Source organism: Plectropomus leopardus, chromosome 9, assembly GCF_008729295.1.
Source record: "Plectropomus leopardus isolate mb chromosome 9, YSFRI_Pleo_2.0, whole genome shotgun sequence".
NCBI classification, from domain to species: domain Eukaryota; kingdom Metazoa; phylum Chordata; class Actinopteri; order Perciformes; family Serranidae; genus Plectropomus; species Plectropomus leopardus.
This window is the reverse complement of record NC_056471.1, coordinates 32,994,732-33,019,139: the sequence shown is the minus strand read 5'-3', so window position 1 is coordinate 33,019,139 and position 24,408 is coordinate 32,994,732. Positions and strand designations below refer to the sequence as shown.

General features: G+C 39.3%; 1 protein-coding gene across 1 annotated transcript in view; it reads right to left on the bottom strand.

The window, feature by feature from the left end:
• Nucleotides 1-208: 208 nt before the first annotated feature.
• pde6a (phosphodiesterase 6A, cGMP-specific, rod, alpha) overlaps nt 209-24,408 on the bottom strand; it is a 40,834-nt gene continuing 16,634 nt past the window's right edge. The window contains exons 9-23 of the mRNA XM_042493607.1: nt 21,865-21,912; nt 18,181-18,330; nt 17,107-17,250; nt 16,097-16,162; nt 15,565-15,711; nt 14,870-14,977; nt 13,425-13,534; nt 12,032-12,119; nt 10,627-10,727; nt 9,827-9,934; nt 8,834-8,897; nt 4,549-4,623; nt 1,727-1,810; nt 1,192-1,360; nt 209-252 (exon numbers count right to left, since the gene is read on the bottom strand). Coding sequence (XP_042349541.1) covers nt 209-252; nt 1,192-1,360; nt 1,727-1,810; nt 4,549-4,623; nt 8,834-8,897; nt 9,827-9,934; nt 10,627-10,727; nt 12,032-12,119; nt 13,425-13,534; nt 14,870-14,977; nt 15,565-15,711; nt 16,097-16,162; nt 17,107-17,250; nt 18,181-18,330; nt 21,865-21,912 — 1,506 coding nt within the window. The remainder of the gene's footprint in view (nt 253-1,191; nt 1,361-1,726; nt 1,811-4,548; nt 4,624-8,833; nt 8,898-9,826; nt 9,935-10,626; nt 10,728-12,031; nt 12,120-13,424; nt 13,535-14,869; nt 14,978-15,564; nt 15,712-16,096; nt 16,163-17,106; nt 17,251-18,180; nt 18,331-21,864; nt 21,913-24,408) is intronic.

The following is a 24,408-nucleotide window of genomic DNA, read 5'->3' as shown; positions in this document are numbered from 1 at the left end:
AAAGTACGGACAGGAAGGAGCAGAGCAGAAGGAAAGCAGAGCAGACAAAGTTCAGGAGAGAGCTGGAGAAAGAGATGTGCTTTCAGCAAACTGGATTTCAGGTGAAATCTCAAAAATGACAATGGAAAAAAAAAAATTTTTATTTTAAAAAACCGTGGACGCTGGACCGCCACCGTGAGGCGGGCGACCTGGTGCTGTTACAGCAGCTCTAGCTGACGACACAAGTCTTTGAATTGGACTGGGCTGCACTCGCTGCAGGAGGAAGGAAAAAAGGAAGGAAAGAAAGAAAGGAAGGAAGGGAAGGAAAAACAGAGAGAAAGTTATTTTTCTATCATTTAACGTGACAATAAGAAAAATGCACATATAGGTTTTTTTACACCTGTATGTGTGTATTTGTGCGTATATTTGTGTGTCTATTCTGTTACTAAACTGCAAAAAGTCATCTCTAAAAAACAAGAAAAAAAGCAGTAAATTGGTGGAAATATTACTTGAAATAAGTAAACAGGGTTCCTGCAGCTTAAGGCAGGTTAGATTTAGGACTTTTTAAGGCTTTTTAAATTGCCATTCGGATTAAATTTAAGACTGATTTTACCATAACCAAACTAAATAAAATATATTTCCAGTTATTTTAAAATTTTATAGTGCAACATAAGAAAAAAAAAAAACCAAAATCCTTCTTGTTATGTTCTTTTGAAAGTCTGATTTAAGACATTTTAATATTAATTAAGGCCTTAATTTTATGTTGATGAATTTAATGCCTTTTAAGACTTTTTAAGAATCCGCAGGAACCCCGAGTAAAAATATTTGGCAACAGAACTGGAAAATTTACGTGCTAAGATTTGTTAAAAATATCTAGTCTCAACAGAACTCAAAAATATCTCAAAACTAGTCAACTACACTAAAAACAAGTACATTTGCCTAAACACAGAGAAAATATTTATGATTTCTTTTTCCTCAAACTTATTCATAACACCAGCCATAAGTTTACTTCAATGAGGTCAAGCAAAAAACAAGCAATTGAAGAAATTTCAGCTTTTTAACTTTGAATTTTTTGCAGCGTATGGTCCCTAGGCAGCAGGTTTGACATAAATCTCTCACTCAAATCTGCCTCAACGTCATCAACCAAAATGTTTAAACTATTTCCGCCACTCATGAAACCGAGTGATGCATCTGTGTGTTTAGCCTCCTTACCTTGTCTGGTGCCCGCAGCTTTCTGCGCCGCCTCCTCCTTGGCTTTCTTCTGCTCCTCGATGGCCGCCAGCTTGGCCTCGTGCACCTCCTTCAGGGCGTTCCACTCCTTCCTGTTGTTGAGCAGGCGGTCCAGCATGGGGGTGATCTCCACGTGGAAACGACTGAACTCCTGGAGAGCCGCAGGGAGGACGAGTCAACACAAATCAGATCGCAGCCAATCAATACAGCTTTGTTAGAGCCAAACATTGATGAAATCTTTGAAATATAAAACTAACAAACGAGTTCCAGTTGCTGCTCGCAGAGTCGATGACTGTAATCAAGTTGTGCACCTGAACCATCTTGAAATACAGTTACTGAGCCGAAAAGTCGATATCGAGTTAAAATGCCATCAATTACCAGATAAAGCAGAAGAACTGAACAGTCTGAGATCAAATTCAACAGGTGTCGCACCTGTACGCTCATGCTCGGCTGCAGCGAGTGTTCGGTCGGTTTAGAGAATCAGAAGTGTGTGTTTGTGTTCGGTGTGATGTCTGACCTTGTACACAAAAGCACAAACAAAGTCGATGAAACCACACTGCAGCTTCGGAAGCTCGTCGGCTTTGTTTCTGTCCATCATGGGCTGAAGAAGAAGAAAAAAGTGGTTAAAACACAAATACTGACGAGATCATCGACCCTCCTGCTGAGCCACCGCGGTTTAATCGCTTCATCTGTATTATGATTAAATAAATACAGTTTGCAGCGACAATTACGGACAGTAAAGCTCCTTCAACACTTCTCACTTTGTCTGACCAAAATAAATTCGGCCCCTGGTTTGTATCTGGGGGACAGCCTGCAGGCTAACCGACCTAGCTGCCTCATTATCTGCACACACGTCACAACATCTTTGCATTACAAACAGCGGCGCAAGTGTTCACCTTGAAAATGACTGAAGAAAAAAAAGGAATAAAATAAGACTGGATTTATCAACTTACTTAAAGGGTAAGTCTGATATTTTTAACCTGGACCCAATTTTACCATGATTCTGTGTTTAAGTATCTACAATTTGTAAAACAGATCCATTATTGAGCCAAAAAAACTGACTGCGATGTGACCATTCTGTGCATGTTTGCACCATCGATTTAAATCCATTAAAAGTGCTGGTTTTCGCCGCTGACAGGCTCAGATTGTTATTATAGGTGTCAGACAACATCATGGACAGGGCCCTACAGAGATAAACCTGTTTGTTAGAGTAAGATGCTTTCAGTTTAACAAGAAACAGCCCAAAAATCACCAATTCCAAACTCACGTGTCTTCATTTAAATATACATCATTTCATTCATTTAATCACCTTTAAACAAAATTCAAAGTCAACAGAAACAAACTAAAACTCACAAAAAGCGTCTTGTTTTGTCTCGCTGCTGTTCCAACAATCGCCTGCTCTGGTTTGGTTAAAATTAACCCTTAATTCACCCAGTTAGATTTGAAACTATGCTGTACGTATAAACAGCATATATGTGTTCATGTATAAAACTCTGAAGGTGTGAAGTTACATTATATTCGCAGCAGCGGGCACTTCTGAAAAGACGCGCGCGGCGCACTGGACCGCAGGAACCTGTCAGAGGGTTCACGCTGGCTGTAATTGCCCACCTACGTTTGTGCCGCAGCCTCTGCAAAGTCTTTCTTTTCCTGTCAGACCACAGTGAGTCACACAATCGACTGCTGGGAAAACACAAACTGATCAAAATGAAAAGTTTTCCCTGCTGACACAGATGCTATTAAATTCGGAGCACCGCGAGGTTAGAGAGTGTGGGATGGTGCTTCTCGCACTTCAAGTGTCTCAAGGACACGAGGGACTGAAACGGAGCGAGGGGGGAGAGACACGGAGGCAGAGTGGAGGAGAGAGAGCCAGAGGAGGGAACGGTCGGCTGGGTTAGGGCCACAGCGCCCGCTCTTTCTGTATCACTGCTCCACATAATGGCCTGTGCATCGCTCAACACCACCGCCACGGGGAACTAAATCTGTCTTTTCATTTTGTCTTCCAACTGCGTTTCTGTCTCTTGTTCTCCTTCTCTCTAATCGTGTCCTTCCCGCTCTCCGTCCTAAATTGAAGCCTCAAGGAAAGCCTTGTCCTGCCTTAATTCCCATGATTCCTGTCCACCCACCAAATCCTCCTCCTCTCAAACTTTAACTGGCACAAACTTATGTGAAAGAAAACACTGGAAATATAAAATTAAACAGAAAAATCCGGCGACACAAAAACATTTTTCAATTCAAATTAATTGAAATGATTGATCTCGCATTTAACAGCTTTTTAGATGTGCAGCATTAAGTTCTTCAAACTACAGAATAATGTCCAGGTTTGCTCAGATTATCGTTTTTTCGTTACCGTACGTCTCTCTGCCTCGACTCTCCTGTTTAATTCTGCCGTCAATCTCGTCTGCCCTTTGTCGGCATTATTGACTAACTTCCTTTGTCTTATTAACTCTGGAGTTTTCAGCCTCGGCTTTGCTCTGTTTGTCAGAGCACTTTGTTAACTGTTTTTTTAAAGGCGCTACATAAACAAAACAAAACAAAAAAACTTTGAATTATAAAGGATCCAACGAGCCCGAGGCTCATTATAAAGATCAGACCTTTAAGCCCTGAACCTTGATGAACTTCAGGATGTGTAACGTGAAAAAAATGCCCAATTTTCCACAGTCAACCTTAAAAAGGTTCATGTAAAAATACACCAATCCACCAAAACATTAAAATCACAGACAGTTGAAGTGAAGAACATTGATCATCTTCAATGTTCTGCCCCCGGGAAGAGCGCCATGCACTGATGCAAAATTTACACAGTGGCTGAAGTGGGATTACACCGTTTGAGTCGGTCACGTGATGCACACTGGCCCCACTGACTTACATGGGGAAAGAAACGTCTGTCAGTGAATAATTTTTTGTGAGCATCAAAACCCCTGCGAAACGACTCCTATCACTTTATAGATGTAAACCATCTGCTTCAATAACATTTGGAAAGTCTAAAAGAGCCAGAAGATTTAATTTTTTAGACCCCCATTCAAGCTAGTAAGGCACTAATGCAGAAGTCAGTCGCTCTGCTGGTGGAAGTTACCCGCTCGGGCACACTCGAACGCGCTCATCTCTACTACACATGCTCGACGGGCCAGTGGATCCGGGTATTTTACATAATCCGAAACCCACCCAGAAAAAGAGCGTTTTCTGCTTCATGTGCCAATGAGCAGCTCTCATAGGAATGAATACAATACAAATATACTAATACATTACATAATACTGTCATGTGCATGCCATCTAACATGCTCCACCCCCCAAACGCTTTCTGTAACCCCTGTTTTTAGTGCCTCGCTCTCTTTGTGTCCTTACTATGGGATTTTGCTCCAGGACCGTCCTCTCCAGGTCTCCTTGCTCCCAGAACTCTGCAGCGACCGACAGCGCCACCTACAGCGTGAATCAAAGGGGATTTGAGTCAGTGGTGCTGGTGACAACAACAACAACACAAAAAGTGACAATAACAACAATCACATGTAAAACCCTTCAGCTGATTCTCATCTTCACTTCAGCACTCCCTGTTGTTTTGAGTCCTCTGGATAAACTCTACGGTTAGGCTCAAAACAAGCTGCTTTTTACGGTTTCCAAAAACTTGATAGTTTGGGGATCAAGGTTTTCAAAAACAAGCTGCATTCGGTTGTCACTGTTTCTCCTAGAGCGTGTTTACATGCTTTAATGCTCATAAAACAATTTATTTTCCTCATACTGTCTGTGCTGGATCACCCGCCTTCTCTGATTCGTCAGCTTTTTAGGTCTTTTGCATCTTTGCACTGCAGCTGGGGAATGACTATAACTGAGAAGAGCGGCACTTTCTATCGCGAAAAATCACCAATGAAAGCTTCTAAACTCTGCAGGACATGCTCCAACAGGAATCTGGTCGAAAATCAGGGACAAATTAACAACACTGGCAACCAAGACTACATGTTTCCCTGATGTCAGCATGTAGCTGCGTGTAGTAGCGTTTAGACACCTTTCACAAGTTTTTAAACCTTTAAACTCCGGACAAATTTGATCTTTCAAAAACAATGGATAACTTTCTTGCACTTCTTACTAATTTCTTGCTTATTTTCAGTTCCTCTGAAGTTGCTCATCTTCTACTCACGTGTGAAAAAAAAATTACACCAAATTGCCGAGGTAAAGCATAACAGGTCCCCTTAAAGCAAACAAACCGTCCAAAACACGTTTAACGCACAATGGACGAGGAAAAAATGGCACACTTAAATAAAAGAAACCAAAGAAAGTTTGACATTTTTGCTTGTATGAATGCTCTTTTATCAAAACGGTTGTGGATTTATTTCCCCTCAGTTGATAAACTGATTATGACAAATAATGTCAGTGCTCTCTGGTGAAACTCTCCTGTGAGACACAGGCTGTAAGACAGCAGGCTGTAAGACACAGGCTGTAAGACACAGGCTGTAAGACACAGGCTGTAAGACACAGGCTGTAAGACAGCAGGAGCACCATTTCCATGATTTGAGTGGCATTTTAACAAGCAGGAAGTCTTCCCGTGCATGTGGCTAAAATCAGCCCATAAAGCTTTCACAATGTCCCATAAATGAGAATCTTATTCACTGCTCACAAGGCAGTTTCGGGCTTTGTGTCTTGACGAGATGAAAGCCTGTTTTGTCTGCCCTCACAAACCTAAAATGGAGCAACGTGAGATCCGATGAACAATATGTGAATTCTGCATTCACGATAGGAACCTCATTTTAGAGAGTTAGTCATCAAGCCGGTTTTGGGGAACAATTGCCACGCGGCTGGTGCAGCCAGATATTCTGCACGCGTGGGCGGCAGAACTGAGAACGAAATAAAATATCAGCCATAAAAATGTCAGTGGAATATCTTATCTAGAGTGAAGCAGCCGGCGCTTTTGTCTCTCAATAACATCTTAGAGAGACCCGTCTATCATCAGCGAAAATCTGAGAGAATCTATCTGTACTGTGGAAGATTTTTGTGTAGAAATATGACCATCTTATCTATATAAATCACAAAGCAGAGCTACTATAGCGACTCATTTGGCAGCAGCTGAGATTCACTCAGTTAAAAACAAACAATTGAGCATGTGCAAGACTCTGAACACGGTAACCACCAAAACATTTCGAAGGGCAGCTGAAATATATGAATTCACCTTTAAAAAGGAGAAGAGTTAGTCATCAAACTACTTTGGGAGCACAATTCGCAGGAGGCCGGCCGGAGCCGGAGATAGATACCCTGACAGTGTGTGTGGGATGTAGAGCTGACTCACCAGGAGCAGGCAAAGGTTAAATAAAAAAAAAAAAAAAAAAGGCTTAAAAATAAAAAGGGAATATCCTAATTGGCAGTAGTTGTGCAATGCAGGAGGAGTTAGAGAACTGAAGACATATAAAACTTTACTTCTGTTTGCAATAACACTTTGTGCAGTAATAAATATTTTTCCATCTCTATGTTTTTGTTTTATAACAGCTTGCATAATGCACCTGTTCAAAAACAACCATAAAAGACATTTACATGTAACATGGTTTTGATAATCGGAGCGTGAAGGTGAGGGATGATTGTGAAGAAAAGGCTGTTTGTTTAAATAATAAAAGGGTAGCTCCATTATTATTAAGATTATTATTAGGTTTTTATATCATTCTGTAGCTTCCCTTATGTTCCTTATGTATTCAGTTCTTGACATTAAACTTTTTTCTTATCAAAGTACGCATGTTTTAACATCAAAATGCTATTTTTTTCAAGCCCTTCTAAAGACTTTTCCCACTTGACCTGACAGGTTTCTACATGATGATGATGATGCTTCATATAAACACATTACCCAAATAATGCTCCAAACCGTTGAGAATCATGTATTTTCAGTCTTCCAAATTAAATATTTTCATCTAACCTCCCCTTTCCATTACAGATTTGCACAAAACTTAATCGAAATTTTCAAAATGTTGATAAAACACAATTGGAAGATGACTGTGTTTCCACTGAGTGATTTTCTGTGACTTCTTCTCTGTTGATAACATCCCAGTAACCATGGCGATGGATGTTCGAAACATTAGCAGCTTTATTTCTATTGAAGCCACCAAACTAGCCGTCATTATTTCCAATCCAAGGCCACGTAGGCGTGTTATGGAGCCATAATGTAAAGGCGAGCCCCTTATATGTGGGAGCGGCCACATATGAGGGATTTCTGGGAGCTGATAGTTCACGATTTCACAGAGGAATTGTAGATTTAAACTTCGGGATGATTTGCACAACTTTCTCAGAGTTATGTGATGCAATAACAGCTCTTGTAGCTCCTGCTGCATCATGAGGGAGCCAGTTCCTACTGACAAGCACATAGCCATAACATCATGTGACCTAGAAAAGACTAAAAGTGTTTCCATTGAAGTTTTGTGAAATATGGCCTTTTCGAATCGCCTGAAATACCACCTAAAAAAAACTTTTTTTGCGATAATTAGGTTTTTTCAAAATTGATGTGGTTCCATTAGGCATATTTTATAGTCACAATTTTAATGCGCACTTTGAGGGTTAAAGGAAACCCACCTACAGTTTGTCTGGTTACTTTCACTGCGAGACAAAAGTTCTGTGCTCCGGCTTTAAAAGAAAAGTTGAGCACGGCTGGTGTTTAAAGCTGCAAGTTAATGTTGATTCCACATTAACAACAATAGACTCCCTTCACCGAGTGGGCTTATTTTCTGAATGAGCCTGGGAGAAGGAAAAAAAAAAGTCCTCTTAAATGATGCATGCCGTGACAGCACAGGAGCTACTGATCTAGAAAATGAGAAGGAGCACTAACATTTTCAGCTCGTGACCCTCTGAAATGAAGCCATGTCTACTTGTGACCCCCTCATTACTGGTTAAGTAAAGGTCTAAGGGTGGGAACAGTTCAAGCAGACATTTTTTCCTTCACAAATCATCTTATTTGAATAATTTCTAGCATCCTGGGGACATAAAATCATCCACTAATTTACAGATTGGAAGAAAATCTGACAAAATAACAGAAGTTTGGATGCAGAAATGAAATTCTTCTGTCCCCAGACGCGTGAAACCCTTCACCACGACTCAACTAGCTGCGCTTTAAATTGCCACTGCTTGTTTTTTTATGGGCTCTGTGTTAATGCAATTGCTATGAGTTTCCATCTTCTGTGCATGTATAAGAATGCGAGGCCGGCGTAACTGATAAAAAGCATATGTTCCCAGTCAATTGCAGACAAATAAATGTAAAAAATGACCCTCCGGCAGCATCTGTCGAATAGCAGCAGACACACTTCCTGTTCATATTGATATGCCTGTGTGTGCAGGCTCGGCGGCGATGTGTATATTACGTACTTGACTGAAATAAAATGCCGAGCCTGCCACGCGGTGATGAGGGGAATGAAAAGCAGCGAGTTGCTTTTGATGCATGAGGCCGTCAGGAATCACTGCTGGGAGAAATGGCAGCGCTGACAGAATGTCTTTCTCCGTCTACTTTATCATCGGTCCGCCCCTCGCAGAGCCTCTCATGGTGCCTGTGTACGAGCGTGCGCCTTATTACTGTGAACGGCTGGGTGTCAGAGAGGCTGGAGTGCCTTTTTTACACCGACTGCTGTGAAGTATGAAGAGGACCTTGTGTGGAGATCACACAGGTTCGTACCTTGCTCTGAATCTCCCACGGTTTGGCGATGGCGGACAGGTCACAGGCAGTCATCATCATGGCCCTGGAAACACATCACATGACTCAGGTTTGTTTTTCCGTATATCTCTGTTGGTGCCTCCCTCGTGTTTTAAGAGCCGTCCACACCAAGAACGATAACTATAACTATAATTGTTACAATAATGATAACTATAAGGTTAACAATAACTATAACGACAGTTTTAACGTTAATGATAACTACGACGATAACTATAATAATAAAAATAGCAATAATTATAATGATTTGACTGCCAAGCCCCGGCTGCCTCCTCTTCATCACCCCTGCTGCCGCCACGACAACCACCAACGCTGCTGCTTCTGCAACCACCACTGCTGCTGCTCCTGGGATGACCATCGCCACTGCTACCACTGCGACGTTCACCGCTGCTGCTGCTGCTGCTCTGACAACTACCGATATCGGAGCACACCATCAGCCTCACTCCGTTAAAGCCTCATTTTCAGGACATCTCTGACCTGGATGATGCAGCTGTGACTCCCACCAATGCAGCAGCCTCCCATCAACCCCCTCCCTACATCACTGCTGATCAGGTCAGCGTGCACAGAACCCGTTTCAGTTTTCCTACCGGGAGGAGGTGGGCGTTGAGGATGCCATCATCTACCTACTGCAGCGGGCCTACTCCCACCTTGACACGGGGGGGCTACACTTTGAGAATCACCTTTTTTTCATTTCTCCAGTGCATTTAATACCATCCAACCCTCACTGCTCTGTGAGAAGCTGGACAGGATGCTGGTGGACCTGCACCTTGTGTCCTGGACCAAAGACTATCTCACTTAACCTCCTCGCAGCGTACAGTAGTAGCAGGTCATCAACATCCATTTTTTTCTGGTGTGGACCCCCCCCCCCCGTTATTGTCTTAGTTATAGTCACAGTTAGAGTGCTTGATGTGGACGGCGCTTTAGTTTGTGAGTGCACGTTTGTGTGTTTGTGCCTACATGACAATCTCTTTGCGCGTGGTCTCCAGCATCATGTACTTGGTCCAATCGTTCCAGTTCTCATAGGTCTTGGACTGGTCCACGATCTTCTGGAACATCGTCCTCTTCCTGCACAGAAATAAAACAGTATTTCATAATAAACTTAATGTCTTGTTTGTCTTTACTGCATGTTCTTTACCGGCATTAGTGACACCGTCTCCCACACATCACTCAGCTCTGCTTTGGACATTGTTTTAGCTCCACATTAAACTGTTCCAGAGTTTCACTCCACGGACTGATATACAAAAACTTTTCCTGATGTTAGGAACACTGTGCTGAGACCTCGTCCACATGTTCCTGACTGAAGATCCGATTATTTGTTGCTGATTTTATACTGAAGCTCCAGAGCCCAGAAAATAGTAGCAGCACCCTACGTTTATTATTATAAATAAATGTATTTATAGGCGATAAGGAAAATAATGCATAAATAAATAAGCAAATAAATATAAAAATGAATAAACTGGTAAATAAAATGGAAATTCAATAGATATTGCCATTTTTGGCATTTTCACTTATTTATTGACACATTTATTTATTTGTTATTTCATCATTTTCAGTCCTCCACAGTTACGCACATCTCTGTGTGTCATACGTTTTTATTGTGTGTATTTGCTAGACCCAAACTGGGTGTAAATGTAACTAAATGAAATCATTTCAGGATACAATGTGGCTATGAGACACATTTTGATGCGAGCTGTGAACGGTGTCTCTGTTCGGTCAATAACTGATGTGTAAATCTGTCTGCGTGCTGCTGTACTCACTTGAAGTAGAGCGCCAGGTCAGTGGCGATGATGGCGATGTCCATGAGGTGGATGACGAGGTCGTGCTGACGCCGGTTCAGATTCTGATAAATGTTCATCGACTAAAACACAAAAGGAAATTTAAAAAAGAGTCAGAGATCAACACGAATACTGGGTAGTTTAACCCCTTGAAACCTGGAGTGACATCACTTTTCTTGTGCTGTCTTTTACAAATATCTGAATCTTTGAACCCTGAACATACTGGTGTGACTTCTCCCAAAAACATGGCGAAAAAGTCAAAGACCACCTTAGCAAGAAATGTTCCACATGTTGCAAGAAATTAGTAGATTTAGAAAGTTATTTTTTAAAAGCTACGGAAAAATGTCTAGAAAAATATTAAAAGCCACAGAAAAAAATCATTTCATTACATATGTAAAATTATATTACAGTATTTGGATTATTTTACACACTTTTTTCAGATCATTTCCTTGAGTGTTTGCTTTTAAATTTAATTAGGTACATTAGTATATTTAGAAAAAAAAGCTAGGGTAAAATGTCAAGGGAAAAAAGAAAAAGCTAGAGGAAAACGATATTTATCAAGTTTGTCAAAATACATTACAGAATTTTAATCATTTTAGGCACTTTTTTAGGATTTCCTTGTGTGTTTGCTTTAATATAGTTAATAAGTTAAATTAGTAGATTTAGAAAAAAATAATAAAAAGCAAGGGTTACAAATTTTCAGGTAATTTTCTTGTACTTTTTTCCTATTCCTTGCTAATTTTTGGGCTATTACCCACCTAAATTTTTGGGTTATTACTATTGCTCACTGCATTTCGCCCATTTTTTTGGAAAGAAATCAAGGCAATTTGTTTAGGTTTCAAAGTGTAAAGAAAGTATTGTGTGTAGTAGTATGTGTACGGTAGCAGATCTGATCTCAAAGCCTTACACCACACATGAGGAGCAGGAAGAAACTCAAACAGGCCTTCTTTGATGTGAAACAGAAATGATGTGTGACTGAAAAAAAAACTAATAATAATAATAATAATAATAAATTACGAACTACATAAATAAATACATACAATATATACTGTATTTTTTGTCAAAACTAAATGGGTATGAACTGCTGTACCAGACAGTAAAATATTATTTTACACTGCAGCTGCTTCCATCAACAAAACATTGAATGGTAGAAAAATGATCATTTTTCATAATTTTTCTCCTCCTCACTGAGTCGATTAGAGGCCGGCTAAGAGAGGGGCGGGGCCTCAGCTCTTTATATTTTGGGAATATTGTGTTGCATTGCTTGAAATTGCTCAGATGTTCAGGTGTTAATGTGTCCCGCCTGTATACATGTATGCATGTGTATGTGTGTGTGTGTGTGTGTGTGTGTGTGTGTGTGTGTGTGTGTGTGTGAACTGCAACATACTTCATCTCTCAGCAGAGTCTTGCCAAACTCCAGATGGTGTCTTTCCAAGATGGAGGAGCCGTGAAGCTTCGCCAGAGGATTGCCAGACCTGTGAAAACACACACACACACACACACACACACACACACACACACACACAGAGTTGGGAGGTTACCCTGTGATACATCATGCGTGTTAAACCCAGGGTGGGCCTGGCCTGCTGTGTCCGCGGCTAATGGCGGCTCTCACTGGCTCATCCATCAGCAGGTGGAGCCGAGCAGCTGGAGGTGTATCTGGTCAATATCTGCTCACTGATGTTCTCAGTGTGTCACGTTACCTTCACATAAAGAGCTGAGGTCAGCTCGCCTGAACGCAGGAGGAGTGGCTGCTGTCACCTTGAGTCAATTAAACGCTCTCAGAATAACCAAACAGTCGGATTTACAAGCTGAGAGACAGAAATTGGGTCGAGGCAGCAGGTAATAAATACAATATATTTCTAATGTATCATGTTGTTTATTTCTGCTCGCTGACTGCTTTGATTTTAGTGTGTTTTCCTCAATTTGATTAATTAAATGTTTTTACCTCAGTTTTTATTGATTTCATTGTTCAACTTGGATGGTCTACATCAGGCAGCACCAACTGGCAGACCGTGGTCCGGATCTGGACCCAAGCTTCGTCCTATCCGGACTCGTGGCCAAGTTGTAATAAAATGTAAGAATGAGAACAATATTTTTTAAGGAGTAGTGCTGGGCAGTTAATCAAAAAATGATCGAAACCTCTAACCAACATAATTTTGGCCATGTTGGGTATTTCAGTTATCTAAACATTCTGTTAACCCTTTCCCCTCCGGGGCTGTTAACTCCCACGCATCTGCCGAAAACACAGCGGAGACGGAAGTGTTGAACAATCATGTAAAAAACGACTTTGACTGTCGAACAGCTGAGTGTTTGACAGCCACAGCATTTCATCATGGCGGATCAAACAGCTGATGGTCTGTCAGCAGCACAGTGAGACAGACAAACAGAGCGCAGCTTCTCCTCACAGCACCAAAGTGTCTGAAACAGACACATCTGCAGAGGTGAAAGTGACTTCTTTACACTGCTACAGACTACTTTGTGTTAGTTTCAGCTTTAATCAGACTTTTGATGAATTATTTAGAAACACCAGGACGCATCACTCCGTGTCTCATCCAGCCGCTCGCGCTGAGCTCTCGTTATTATCACCAGGGGCAGATGTAATGTTTTGGGACTCAAAAGAAGAGTTAAGTGATAAAAGCGAATAATTATGAATTCAAGTTTTACGGTACTTCTAAAATTATAAATTACCTCTGCAGGTCAGAAACTACCTTTCAAAAATGTAAATACATGCTGAAACACCCACACCTTCCCGCCTTTATGCCCCCTGCAGCTCTTACTTCATCTGGTAGAGGTTGTTGGTTCCTCTGTGGTCGATATCGTGGCAGAGGCCGGCGGTCACCATGGCCATACACTCCAGGTCTGTGTAGTAACGCTTCAAATCACCTGTCTGAGAAACACAAAAGAGCTGCAATGACTACACAAATATTTATTTATTTCATCAACGGAAAATCAATAAGCGCCTACTCTGATAATAAATTTATCATTTAGGTCATTTTTCAAGCAAAAAATGCCCAAACTTGATATTCCAGGTCTTTAAATGTGACAGTTTGCAGCTTTCCTAAATCTTGCTTGAGGACAAATTTATTATTTTGAGGTTTGGAAATGTCAGTTGGACAAAACAAGACATTTAATGAAGTCACTTTGGGACACTGAAACACTCTCAAGGGTCTTAAGATGGTTATAAATATGATGGGGAGGGAATAAATAAATTATATTATTTCTTTTTTTCTTAATTTGGTGAATAATGTGGAGAAACAAACCTCTGAAATCTGAGAAAATTAATTTGATTTACTTTATGACTATATGATTTTATCAAAAAACTCAGGAAAAATGTCCAGAAATGTTCATTTATGAAGCTAATCATTATTTATTTAGAGTTATTCTACAAAGCAAACATGTTTTACGCATTTTTAAATTTTTTTTTTTCTTTTTTAGCATTAACTCATGGTTAGTGCTAAATTTTAGTGTTGGTTTTTCTTCTTTTTTTAACTTTTCTTTTTTTGTTGGTTATTTTCAGGTAATTTTCTTGTAACTTTTTGTAAATTTCCTGTAAATGTCTTTTGTTAAATTACTTTTTGCCTTCTTCCTCTCATACCTTTGAAAGACATCAAGCCAATTTGCTCAGGTAATAAAGGATTAAAAAAGGAAAGTGTAACAGGCGTTTCTCACTGTTTTCTAATATTTTGTCGACCAAACCATTAATGGATTAATCTGCAGATAATTTTCTCAATTAATCAGTAAAAATCATAAATGTTAAAAGAGAGAGGGGAGGAGAGATCCAGGTTATTCATAGAGTCAAGGTGGGTGTATTCATGTTTCACACGTATAAATATTATTAAAATTAATATTATAAATATTATTTACATAAATAAGTAAACATGATGACATATGTGCACATGCATGCCGTGCAGGCATTCATACTGGTTAAAAACCTATAAATATACAGGCTGACCACATTTCCCAGTAAGGGCTGTAAATATAAACAATAACGACGCTCACTGGTTTTCTTATTAACGACCAGTTCAAGCAACACTGACTCACTTTTCATTCACAGACACACTTCATTAACTCAGATGAAGGAGTGAAGGAGGAGAAGAGGGAACGTTTATCACTTTGAATCAGAGAGAGGAGGAGGAACAGGAGGGATGAACGATGAGGAGAGACGAGGAGGAGGACGAGAGCGGGAGGTGAGGGAGGGATGAAGGAGGAGTGTGTGTCTCACCATGAGCAGAGTGAACATGGTCTGTCCCACGTTGAATCCGTGTCTCCAGTTGTGGTAGGTGATCCTCCTGTAACCTTTACTCAGAGAGTAGACAAACCTCACCAGGGCCTAAAAAACACACAGTAACATAAATAAACTGAATAAAAACAAAACAATACAAAACCATAGCGAATGGCATGATCAAATTACAACAAATATTACATAAACGAGGGCAGGACGTTCTTCAAAAAAGCACCAAATTTACAGATGACTTATCTGGTTGTAGCAACAGAATTAATTTAAACACAGACGGGCGGTTGACATAACACTTTGGCAGAAACCTTTCTCTATAATGATAATAATAATAAAGTTTATTTATATAGCACTATATCAATGTTACAAAGTGCTGTACACTTAAAATCACAAAACACACACAGGAATATTTTTAAAAACACAACACAGAAGAAAAAACATAAGAACAATACACAGGAAAATTGTTAGAAAAAGTTAGTGTGGATTTTGAAAGGCCGCCCTGCTGTTTTTGGCACAAAATATCAATTTAAAAGTGTATAATAGGAGATTCAAACTTTGGGAATCTCAGTCAGTTTGATATTGCACCCTTAGAGATTTATATCAGAGAAACTCATTCTTGCGAGAATTTAAAAAAGATACGCAACAAACGGAGAAATCATTGAATTAACTAACCAAACACCCACCTCTCTGGGAACGTGGAACTTGTCCACCACTTTCAGCTCGTAGTACATCTTGATGCCACATTTCACCAGGTCCATCTCGGTGTGATAATAGTCGTAGAAGTGGAAATCAAAGAGCTCAACTTTTTTAGAGTTCGGCAGGACCTCTGACTGCGGACACAGATGGACAAACGTAAATCAGTTCAGATCGTGTGAATATGATTTACACGTTTAGAATAAAGCACAGAACAGGAACTTTATTCCTATGATTTATGCATCATGGGAAATGTAGTTCTTTCTGTGCATGGAAGATATGATATGATGCATTCTGCTCTTAACTTGTTCTTGTGGGGTTTTTTATAATCTCTGATTTTATTTATATATTAACTGTTATGTGTTTTTTGAGCTGCTGTATACATGAATTTCCCTACAGGGATCAATAAAGTATCTTCTATCTATTCTGTCTATCTATCTTCTATATTTAGATGTCAAAATGTTTGTCTAATTTTGCAGAATTTCCTGAATCGCAGGCTGGATGTGTCTTGTTGTTGTTTACCAGAATCTCCTGGAGCTCCTCCTCCTCGCACTCGTCCGGTTCCTTCCCCCATCTCTCCCTGGTGTTCTGGGGAAACACACAACATCAGCAGCTCACCTTGGATGAAACGGTTTAGCATCAATCACCTGATTTCTGATCGGAGGTCAAACAGGTCATCTCTCTCTGCTTTTGTTCTCTCTGTCCACTGACAAATCACCTCATAGACGATCTGACAGCTTATTTCATCTTAAAAACGATGCTCTCCTCCTGTTTGTATCATCCATATCACCTGAAACTGACCGGCTTCTGGACTCTGTCGAGCACCAATATCAAAAGATAAAGCTCGAAACTGAAGAGAAGAATTCATGCTCCCTGTAACTAGTGTGCACGGTTCCTGCAGCTTCACACTTAAAAGATTTCAGACTTTTTTCAAATCTGGCATTTCTGGAGGGCTGTCTGGGCAAATTTGTGTTTTTTACTCTGCAAGTGAGTTTCCTCTGCTTAGATTCCCATCATGACAAGTAAGAAAATGAATTTATTAAATTATTTGACAAAAAAAAAAATTACCAACTACTTTAAGATTTTATAACACAACGTCTGAAGTAAAAATATTCATAAAATCCTATTTTCTATGTCAGAGCATTTTAAGACTTTTGAAGGATTAATTTAAGTCAGTTAAATCCCAATTAAGGCCTTATTTTTAAATGAATGAATTTAATGCGTTTTAAGGATCCGCAGGAAACCTGGTGCGGTGTTCTGTCGCCCGCTTTTTCTCGATTTACTTAAAAATACACTGAATATAGTTTTTCTTTAATTTTAACCGGAACAACTATCAAAAGCTTTACATTCAAGGTGCTCTTTTGCTCAAATTTTGATTAAAAGATAAAAACACGATTTAGGACTAGTTCACACGTAGTATTTTTGGAAACTGTGTATTCTAAAAAAAAACAAAACAAAGCCATACATGTTAAAACTTGGTGGTATTAATGCGTGCAGAACTTGTTTCGGTGGAGAAACATTTATTTACTAACCAGAATGTTCTGGATTTCATCTTTGCGACACTTGACGTGGTACATCACCATGTCCTGGAAGATGTCCTTCCTGTTCTCCAGCTTGTTCATCTTGTCGTAGGTGTCAGTGTTTAACACCGACCAGCCCAGGAACTGAGTCAGAGACTGGACACAGCAGCAGGTGTGTGTGTGTGTGTGTGTGTGTGTGAGAGACAGAGACAGAGAGACACAGAGGGAGTTAATAGCCTATTACTGCTGACAGGTGTCTATTCGACTAACAGTGCTAAGAAAAATTTTTAAAAATATTTCTGTCATTATATGTTAAAAATTGCCCAATTAAAGAATACAGCAGAAAACTAAAATTGAAAAATATAAAAAAAATAAAATTCAGTGCCTTACGGAGAAGGGGTGGGAATAAATATGTTTATACTTCTCACTCTTTTTTAAATGTGTATACCATGTCACTGTATGTTTATTTAGCTTTATGTTTGTCATTGTCTGTGAATATTTTATTTTTTTGTCTGTCTGCTTGATTGCATTAGCATTGTCTGAAATCTGAAATCTGAAATCAAAGTCTGTGTTTAACACATAAAAACATACAACATAAAAAACATCAGTAAATACTGGTAAACATTGGTGAATCCCAAAAATAAGAAAAAAATGTGGGTACAAACAAAAATAAGAGAAAATGTGTTTGTACACTGTTTCTTGCATGAGGCCCATTATTCGGTAAATCATCCAATGGAAAAGCTCTCTGAGGGCGATTTTGGTCAAATCTTTTTTTTGCGGTGCAGCAAATATGAAACGCAAATCATATCCAAATGTCGGCAGAAAAAAATGTTCCTCAAACTACTTTGATTTTAAGAAACAGTTGAGGATCAAACTGTCACGCTGTGTGTTCTGACTGAATCCAGAGCAGCGAGGCGGATACAGAAACTTCAGTAAAAAGCCTCCAGGCTCAAATGATAAATAATGCAGACGCTCTGAATGGCCCGAGTGTATTTATAAACCAATGACTCAGTGCTGACACACACACACACACACACACACACACACACACACGCACAAACACACACACACACAAACAGCCTGTACCTCCATCAGGGTTTCGTCCATTTCATCAAAGGGTTTCCCATCCTTCCTGTTATAGAACGTGGCCACACCCACGATCTCCTCTTTCTTGTTGACGATTGGCAGCGACAGGACGTTCTTAATGGTCCAGCCGGAGTCGTCCAGAGGCTCTTTCTGCACACACACACACACACACACACACACACACACACACACACACACACACACACACACACACACACACACACACACACACACACACACATCAACATGCAAGCAACCTTTTCAGTTTGGCTTTTAACTGAACTTTATATATCTATATGTATCAGCTTTTTTTTCTTAAACATTTTAATCTGTTTCGCAGTTTTGCTGCTTCATTTATACTATTTTTATATTTTCAACATATATATTTATTATTTTACTTTGTGCTGTTTTCCTGTCATTAATCTCGAGTATTTTACTTATTTATCTTTTATCATAACTCTGATCATTTTATTTATTTTTCTGTTTCTGTTTATTGGGTTTTTTTCTGCCTTTGGAGTTTCCTCACTAATGGCAGCGTTTCCTGGTTTTAATGAGTTTAATGGTGCCGATTACTGCGACCGATATTTGGCGTTTTAAAGATTATCTGTATCAAAATTTTATTTTAATGATCGCAGATAAAATCAATAAATTAAAAAAGTGCAAAGAAAGTGTCAGCATGGGAGGAACTTTTACTTTGTTAAACCTCATGGAGCTATTTTTATTTAACCATTTCTTATTTAAATTTTCAAGTGACTTTATTTTTTTTAAAAAAAGTTTATGTTTCAAATTCTAAGAAGGATTTTTCTTTTTTTATAAATGCATATCAGATCCAAATATTGGTATCAGCCCTGAATAACCAATATCAGTCGACCCCTAATGAGTACTCCTCTTTTTTGGTGCGTTATGTCATCACAAAGTGTTGATTTGCTTGTGGGCGCTTTTTGAAACTCTGTGTTATCGTTTGTTTGTTTGAAAAGTGCTATGAAAATAATGTCTGACTGACTGATTGAATATTCTTCCTTTGATATGTTTAAGACAGTAATATGGGCCCTTTTTTCCACCGAATCGTAATGTGACCTTCTACAGTCGGAGGAAATACGAGAGGGAATCAATAATTCACCTGCTCACTGCTCCGTAAATCTGAACGCAGCAGCAGCTGATGAAGTCTCACGTTTTAAAACGAGCTCTCGGTGAACGACTGCCGCACTTCAGCGTCATCACAGAGATGTTTAGAAAAACAGGATTTGCTTGGATTATCTGTCAAAAGCTACAAAGAACTAGATGAATAAAAATAGTTTCATCCTTTACTGGAAAACGGTGCCGCTTAATAAATCGGGAAACGATCATGTGGGCAAATTAAAGCTTCAGGAGGTCGCATGCTTCTTTGTCGTGGACATTTGGCCAAATGAGCCGAGTTATTTACAGCAGTTAAATGGAGTTTGATGAGAAATGTTTAAACGATCAGAGAGCACGCCCTAAAAATCAATCAACTTCATACACATGCAGTTTTAGGGGGTTTAAAAGGTGATAAAAAGCAGAAAAGAGGGAAAACAGAGATGAGCAAAACGACAGCGGTCAAACGCTCTGCCGTTTACTTTACTGTCTGTGAAAACATGGATGTTTCACACATCTTTCCCCGGCAGCACGGAGGATCAGACAGATCTTTACCATCAGCACAGTTTAGTGTCACATTTCAGTGTCTGACCAACTGTCTCCTCTTACGATCCTGAGATATTGTGTTAAATAATGGCCAAAAAAACAGATTTGAGTGAAATACTGTCATAATTAGCGCCTGAATTCTTGAGTTATGGCCAAAAAATGCTATGAGGTCACAGTGACCTTTGACGACCAAACTTTTATCACTTCATCATTGAGTCCAAGTGGAAATTTGTGCCACATTTTAAGAAATGCATTCAAAAAATGAGATGAACACAAGGTCACAGTGACTTTGACCACCAAATTGTACTGAGTTGGTCCATGAGTGAGTGGATGTTTGCACCCGATTTAAAAAAAGTCCTCAACGATCTTTGTGTGTGTTTATGTGTGCACTTATTTTCTATCTTGTTTAATCTTTAACTCCTATAATAAAATATTCCAAAACAAAGGACATCTTCCATTCTCTTTGTAATCACTCGGCAGTAAGACTCGGACATGCTGCATCATTTCCAGTTTGGGATAAAATGGTAAACTATGTAGATTTACAAACCTTGAATAGTATCATGTGATAATTAGCAGTAGCACATACGATATACGATGAGTATGTAATACGGATTTGGGACAGCCCATAAAGACTCATTTTCAGTGTCAAAGGAGCAAAAAGACCAGAATGCAGCTCAATAACAAACCAGCTTACTGTATATTTCACCCAACGTGACCACAACCCTTCCTGAGCTCATGAGACGAACTGCAAATAAATCTCCCAAAATGACTCCTGCGTCCCGTGAACCTCACACTGACTTCAAGGTGGATTTCCATGTTAACGTTCGGAGCCTAATTGTGGGCAGAGCAGCACCAGGAGCGACGCGTGAGTCGGGGGCGGCGGCCATCAGAAACAGAGTATAATAAGGATAAATACAATGGGCGCTTTAGAGCCCTCAGGAAAGTAATTTAAGCGAAGGAGAGCGCAGAACGAGGAACATATCATTTATTCAGTCGGGACGATACGGCAGAATCGCTCCCTGTGATTGTTCCCTGGTGGTCTCTTATGGCTCACGAGGGCTCATTATGCAGCTAAATTAGTTTTTTAATACATTATTTCAACATATACTCTGAGTTCTGTTTCATTCACGTCACTCATGAGCGAAGGCTCACATATAACACAATTACTGTAATGTGAGTGCGATATGCTAATGCCATCTATTACTTTACATAAAAATCTGATTTACAGACGATGGTTGATATTACTCTCTTCTCTCACAGCAATAACTGCTGCTAATGTGCGTTAAAATATGAAGGTGGCACTGAGCCGTGCTGGATGGATTCTTCCCTGAATAAATACATGTGTAAGGAGAAATATTAGAAGTCAAATTAATGTGACGCTGGTTGTGCATGATCATATTTGTATTGTGCTTTGGAGAGAAGTGTCACCAAATGCATTAATGTTTATGTATCGCACACGATAATTTGTATATTTTCACTTACCTTCATATTTATTAAATTTGGAAGCAAAGAAGAGTTTATTAACTGGCCTTATTTTGCAAGATAACTTTCTGCAAACACTAACATCCAACTGTTGATGGGAAGCTTCAAATCCACAACAAAGCCGGGTTCTTCAAAATAAAAGCACCATGTATCCCACTTTGATTATTTCATTCTAAGAATATTTAATTGAACTTTACTATAAAAGTACTTCATTCAACTTCATACTTTTATTTCTGTAACATTATAAATGGATAATAATTTTGTATTTTGTAGTTAAGTAATTTAGAGGAGATTTCTAAATATCGCGATATATATCGTGTATAGACTGATATTGATTTTTTTTTAGTGTCTAAAATACATTTTGTCTTTGTCCCGTCCACAGCAGAACATCGCTCAGACGTGCTGACCGCTACCTACTGTAGAGTTTTACACCGATTATAAATAAGCACCTCATACAGCCATACTCCAAAAATTAAATTAGTATTATCCCCTTTACACAAAAGAAGAAGAAGGAAGAAGAACAAAAAGTTGCAGCTATCTTACCTGGAAGTCAAAAAACTCATCCTCAGCTGCATTCATGATGTTACAAATCTGTGAAAAGAGGGAAACAAGAAGAAATGAAAAAGTTAAAGATAATAATAATAATAATAATAAAAATAGTTTTACTTATATAGCACATTTTGAAACAAAGTTGATTTATTGCTAAAGTGATTTACAATTAAAAAAAAAATTAAAAAAAGCTAAAAACAAAGTGAACAAGATACAGGATGAGGACACTGATGAGAGTTGCTGGCTGGAAGAGGAGGCCATCTTTGCTCCGATGTCCTCATGTAAAAAAAAAAAACCCAGAAACTTAAAAAAAAAAAAAACTACCCCCTTCACCCTCCACACGTTCAGATGATGCGTTCAGGTACTGACGGAGCTTAATTGTCCCGCAGTAAATCCTTTCAAAACCCTCTCGTGTCACATCTGAAATCATTAGTGTCAATCTGACACGTCTTTGTCCCTTCAATTTATGAAAAGGTGACTCTCTGAGGAAATGAAGTTTTAAAATTTTACATGATGTAGAAGAGGAGAAAAAAAGAGGAAAGATGATGCAGAGTTGAAAAATGATGAGCAGGAAAGACAATGAAAGGACGGGACGGGAGGAGGACGGACGGGACGAGGCAGAAAGAGGGATGGATGGACGAGCGACGGCGGGCTCAGCGGTTTGGGAAAAGCACACTGTGATTAATTGCAGCGGCTGCAGAAATTACAATTATACATCAGCAGCGTGCGGCCGAACACTTTTCATTTCCACAACGGCGTGCACACTGACAACTGTGTAATAAGGCCTAATGGCGTTCTGCTCGTCTGACCACCCGCAGCGTCCAATGCAGAGAGCTCGCAGATAAGGATGTTTTAAAGGACACTGGCTTCACACGGACTCCTGCACAGAGAGGAGAAAGTCGCTCTCTAAAAGTCAGAGTGAGAAATGAGGAGGGGAAGTTTTGAATCCGGCCAATAAAGCTGGATTTTATCTTTCACCTCGGAGACATCTTTACGCTCACAGCCGGTGATACGTGAAGACGATCACAAAGCTATGAAAACAACTGAATGCATCTTATTAGAGCTGCAACAACGAATTGATAAAATCAATTATAAATATTAATAAATGTGTTATAATGAATAAAATTATCAATTTGTTGTGTCGCGCGATTATTACGTCACTCGCTGTGTTGCGAGACTGTTTACGTCATATGCAGACGGGAGAAACCGATGTTTTGAAGAGGCAGACAGGACGTTTTGCACGAAAACTTCAAAAAGTAAAACAACAAAGTGTGTTAGTTGCAAAATATACACAAGTGACACGGCACGGCACGCGAGCGTGTTTCGTTTCGTGTTTTGTTTCGTTTTAGATGCTGCGGTGATGATGCAGCAGTGTGTTGTTGTAAAAACTGTCAACATTTAGTTTTTGAATTTGTAGTTATTTATTATTTATAATTTAATATTTTGACAGCTCAGGGAAGTTCCAGCAGACGCCTGTTTATGCACTTTGAACAGTCAACGATAATCGTTTTTTGAATAAAGTGATGGGAGGAAAAAAAATGCTAATTTTATTTTATTTATTTATTTATTTTTTAAAAAATCTGATTTATTGATTAATCGAAAAAGTAATTGACCAATTAATTGATTATCAAAATAATCGTTAGCTGCAGCCCTAGATCATGAAAATAATCTTGCGATCCTTAATGCTGCAGCACAATCACCATTAATATACGCTACACCGAGTCTGACGAATTACACCAAAGTCATATTTGAATAAAACAGTTCATCAGCATGAACTGATGTTAACTGTCTGTATATTCTGCTTTGCTGCTAATTAGTCCCTCAAAGAGTTTATTATTTCCCACAGCGAATTATCATATCCCACCACTAATATTACATTTGCAGCAGAGACGGTATTCAAATATTAAACGTAGCGACTTTCTTGTGACCATATTTGGGCGCAGTGGAGATGCGAGGGGCCTCGTCCTTAATTATGTGTAACCTGAAGGACTGAATGCTGAATGTTCACTGTCAGACATTTATATATTATTACAGTGTTTCTTAAAGACTTTCATTTCCTGGACTTTAAGTGCTGCAGGCATTAATATTATTATTCTTACAAAAACGGTTTATTGCAATCCTACAGCATTATTGTAAATTCCTCCTCTCGGCTGCTGGCGATCTCCACACCGAAGAACTTCTGAACTTCCTGCAGGTTGTGATTCATGTTGAACTGATGAGAGCAACACAGCTCTGTGTTTATGATTAAAATCTGTAAATCACACGCTGACGTTTAAACAGACCTCCTGTTGGGATTTCAGTTCCACTCATTGATCAGATGTGATGTAAACTGACCAAAAAATGATATCTAGTATTGTCTGCCTGCTTGTTGGTATAGCTTTGCTCACATTTATAACTCTCCTGCCGAGCAGAGCTGTCATTTTTTGTGTTCAACCTGCTGGCTGGCCATTCACTCATTATCCATTAATGTTTAATTTATACGTGTTTGGGCTAAATGGCGGCCGAGAAGTTGTTGAAACTTCACGTCAATATTCTCAG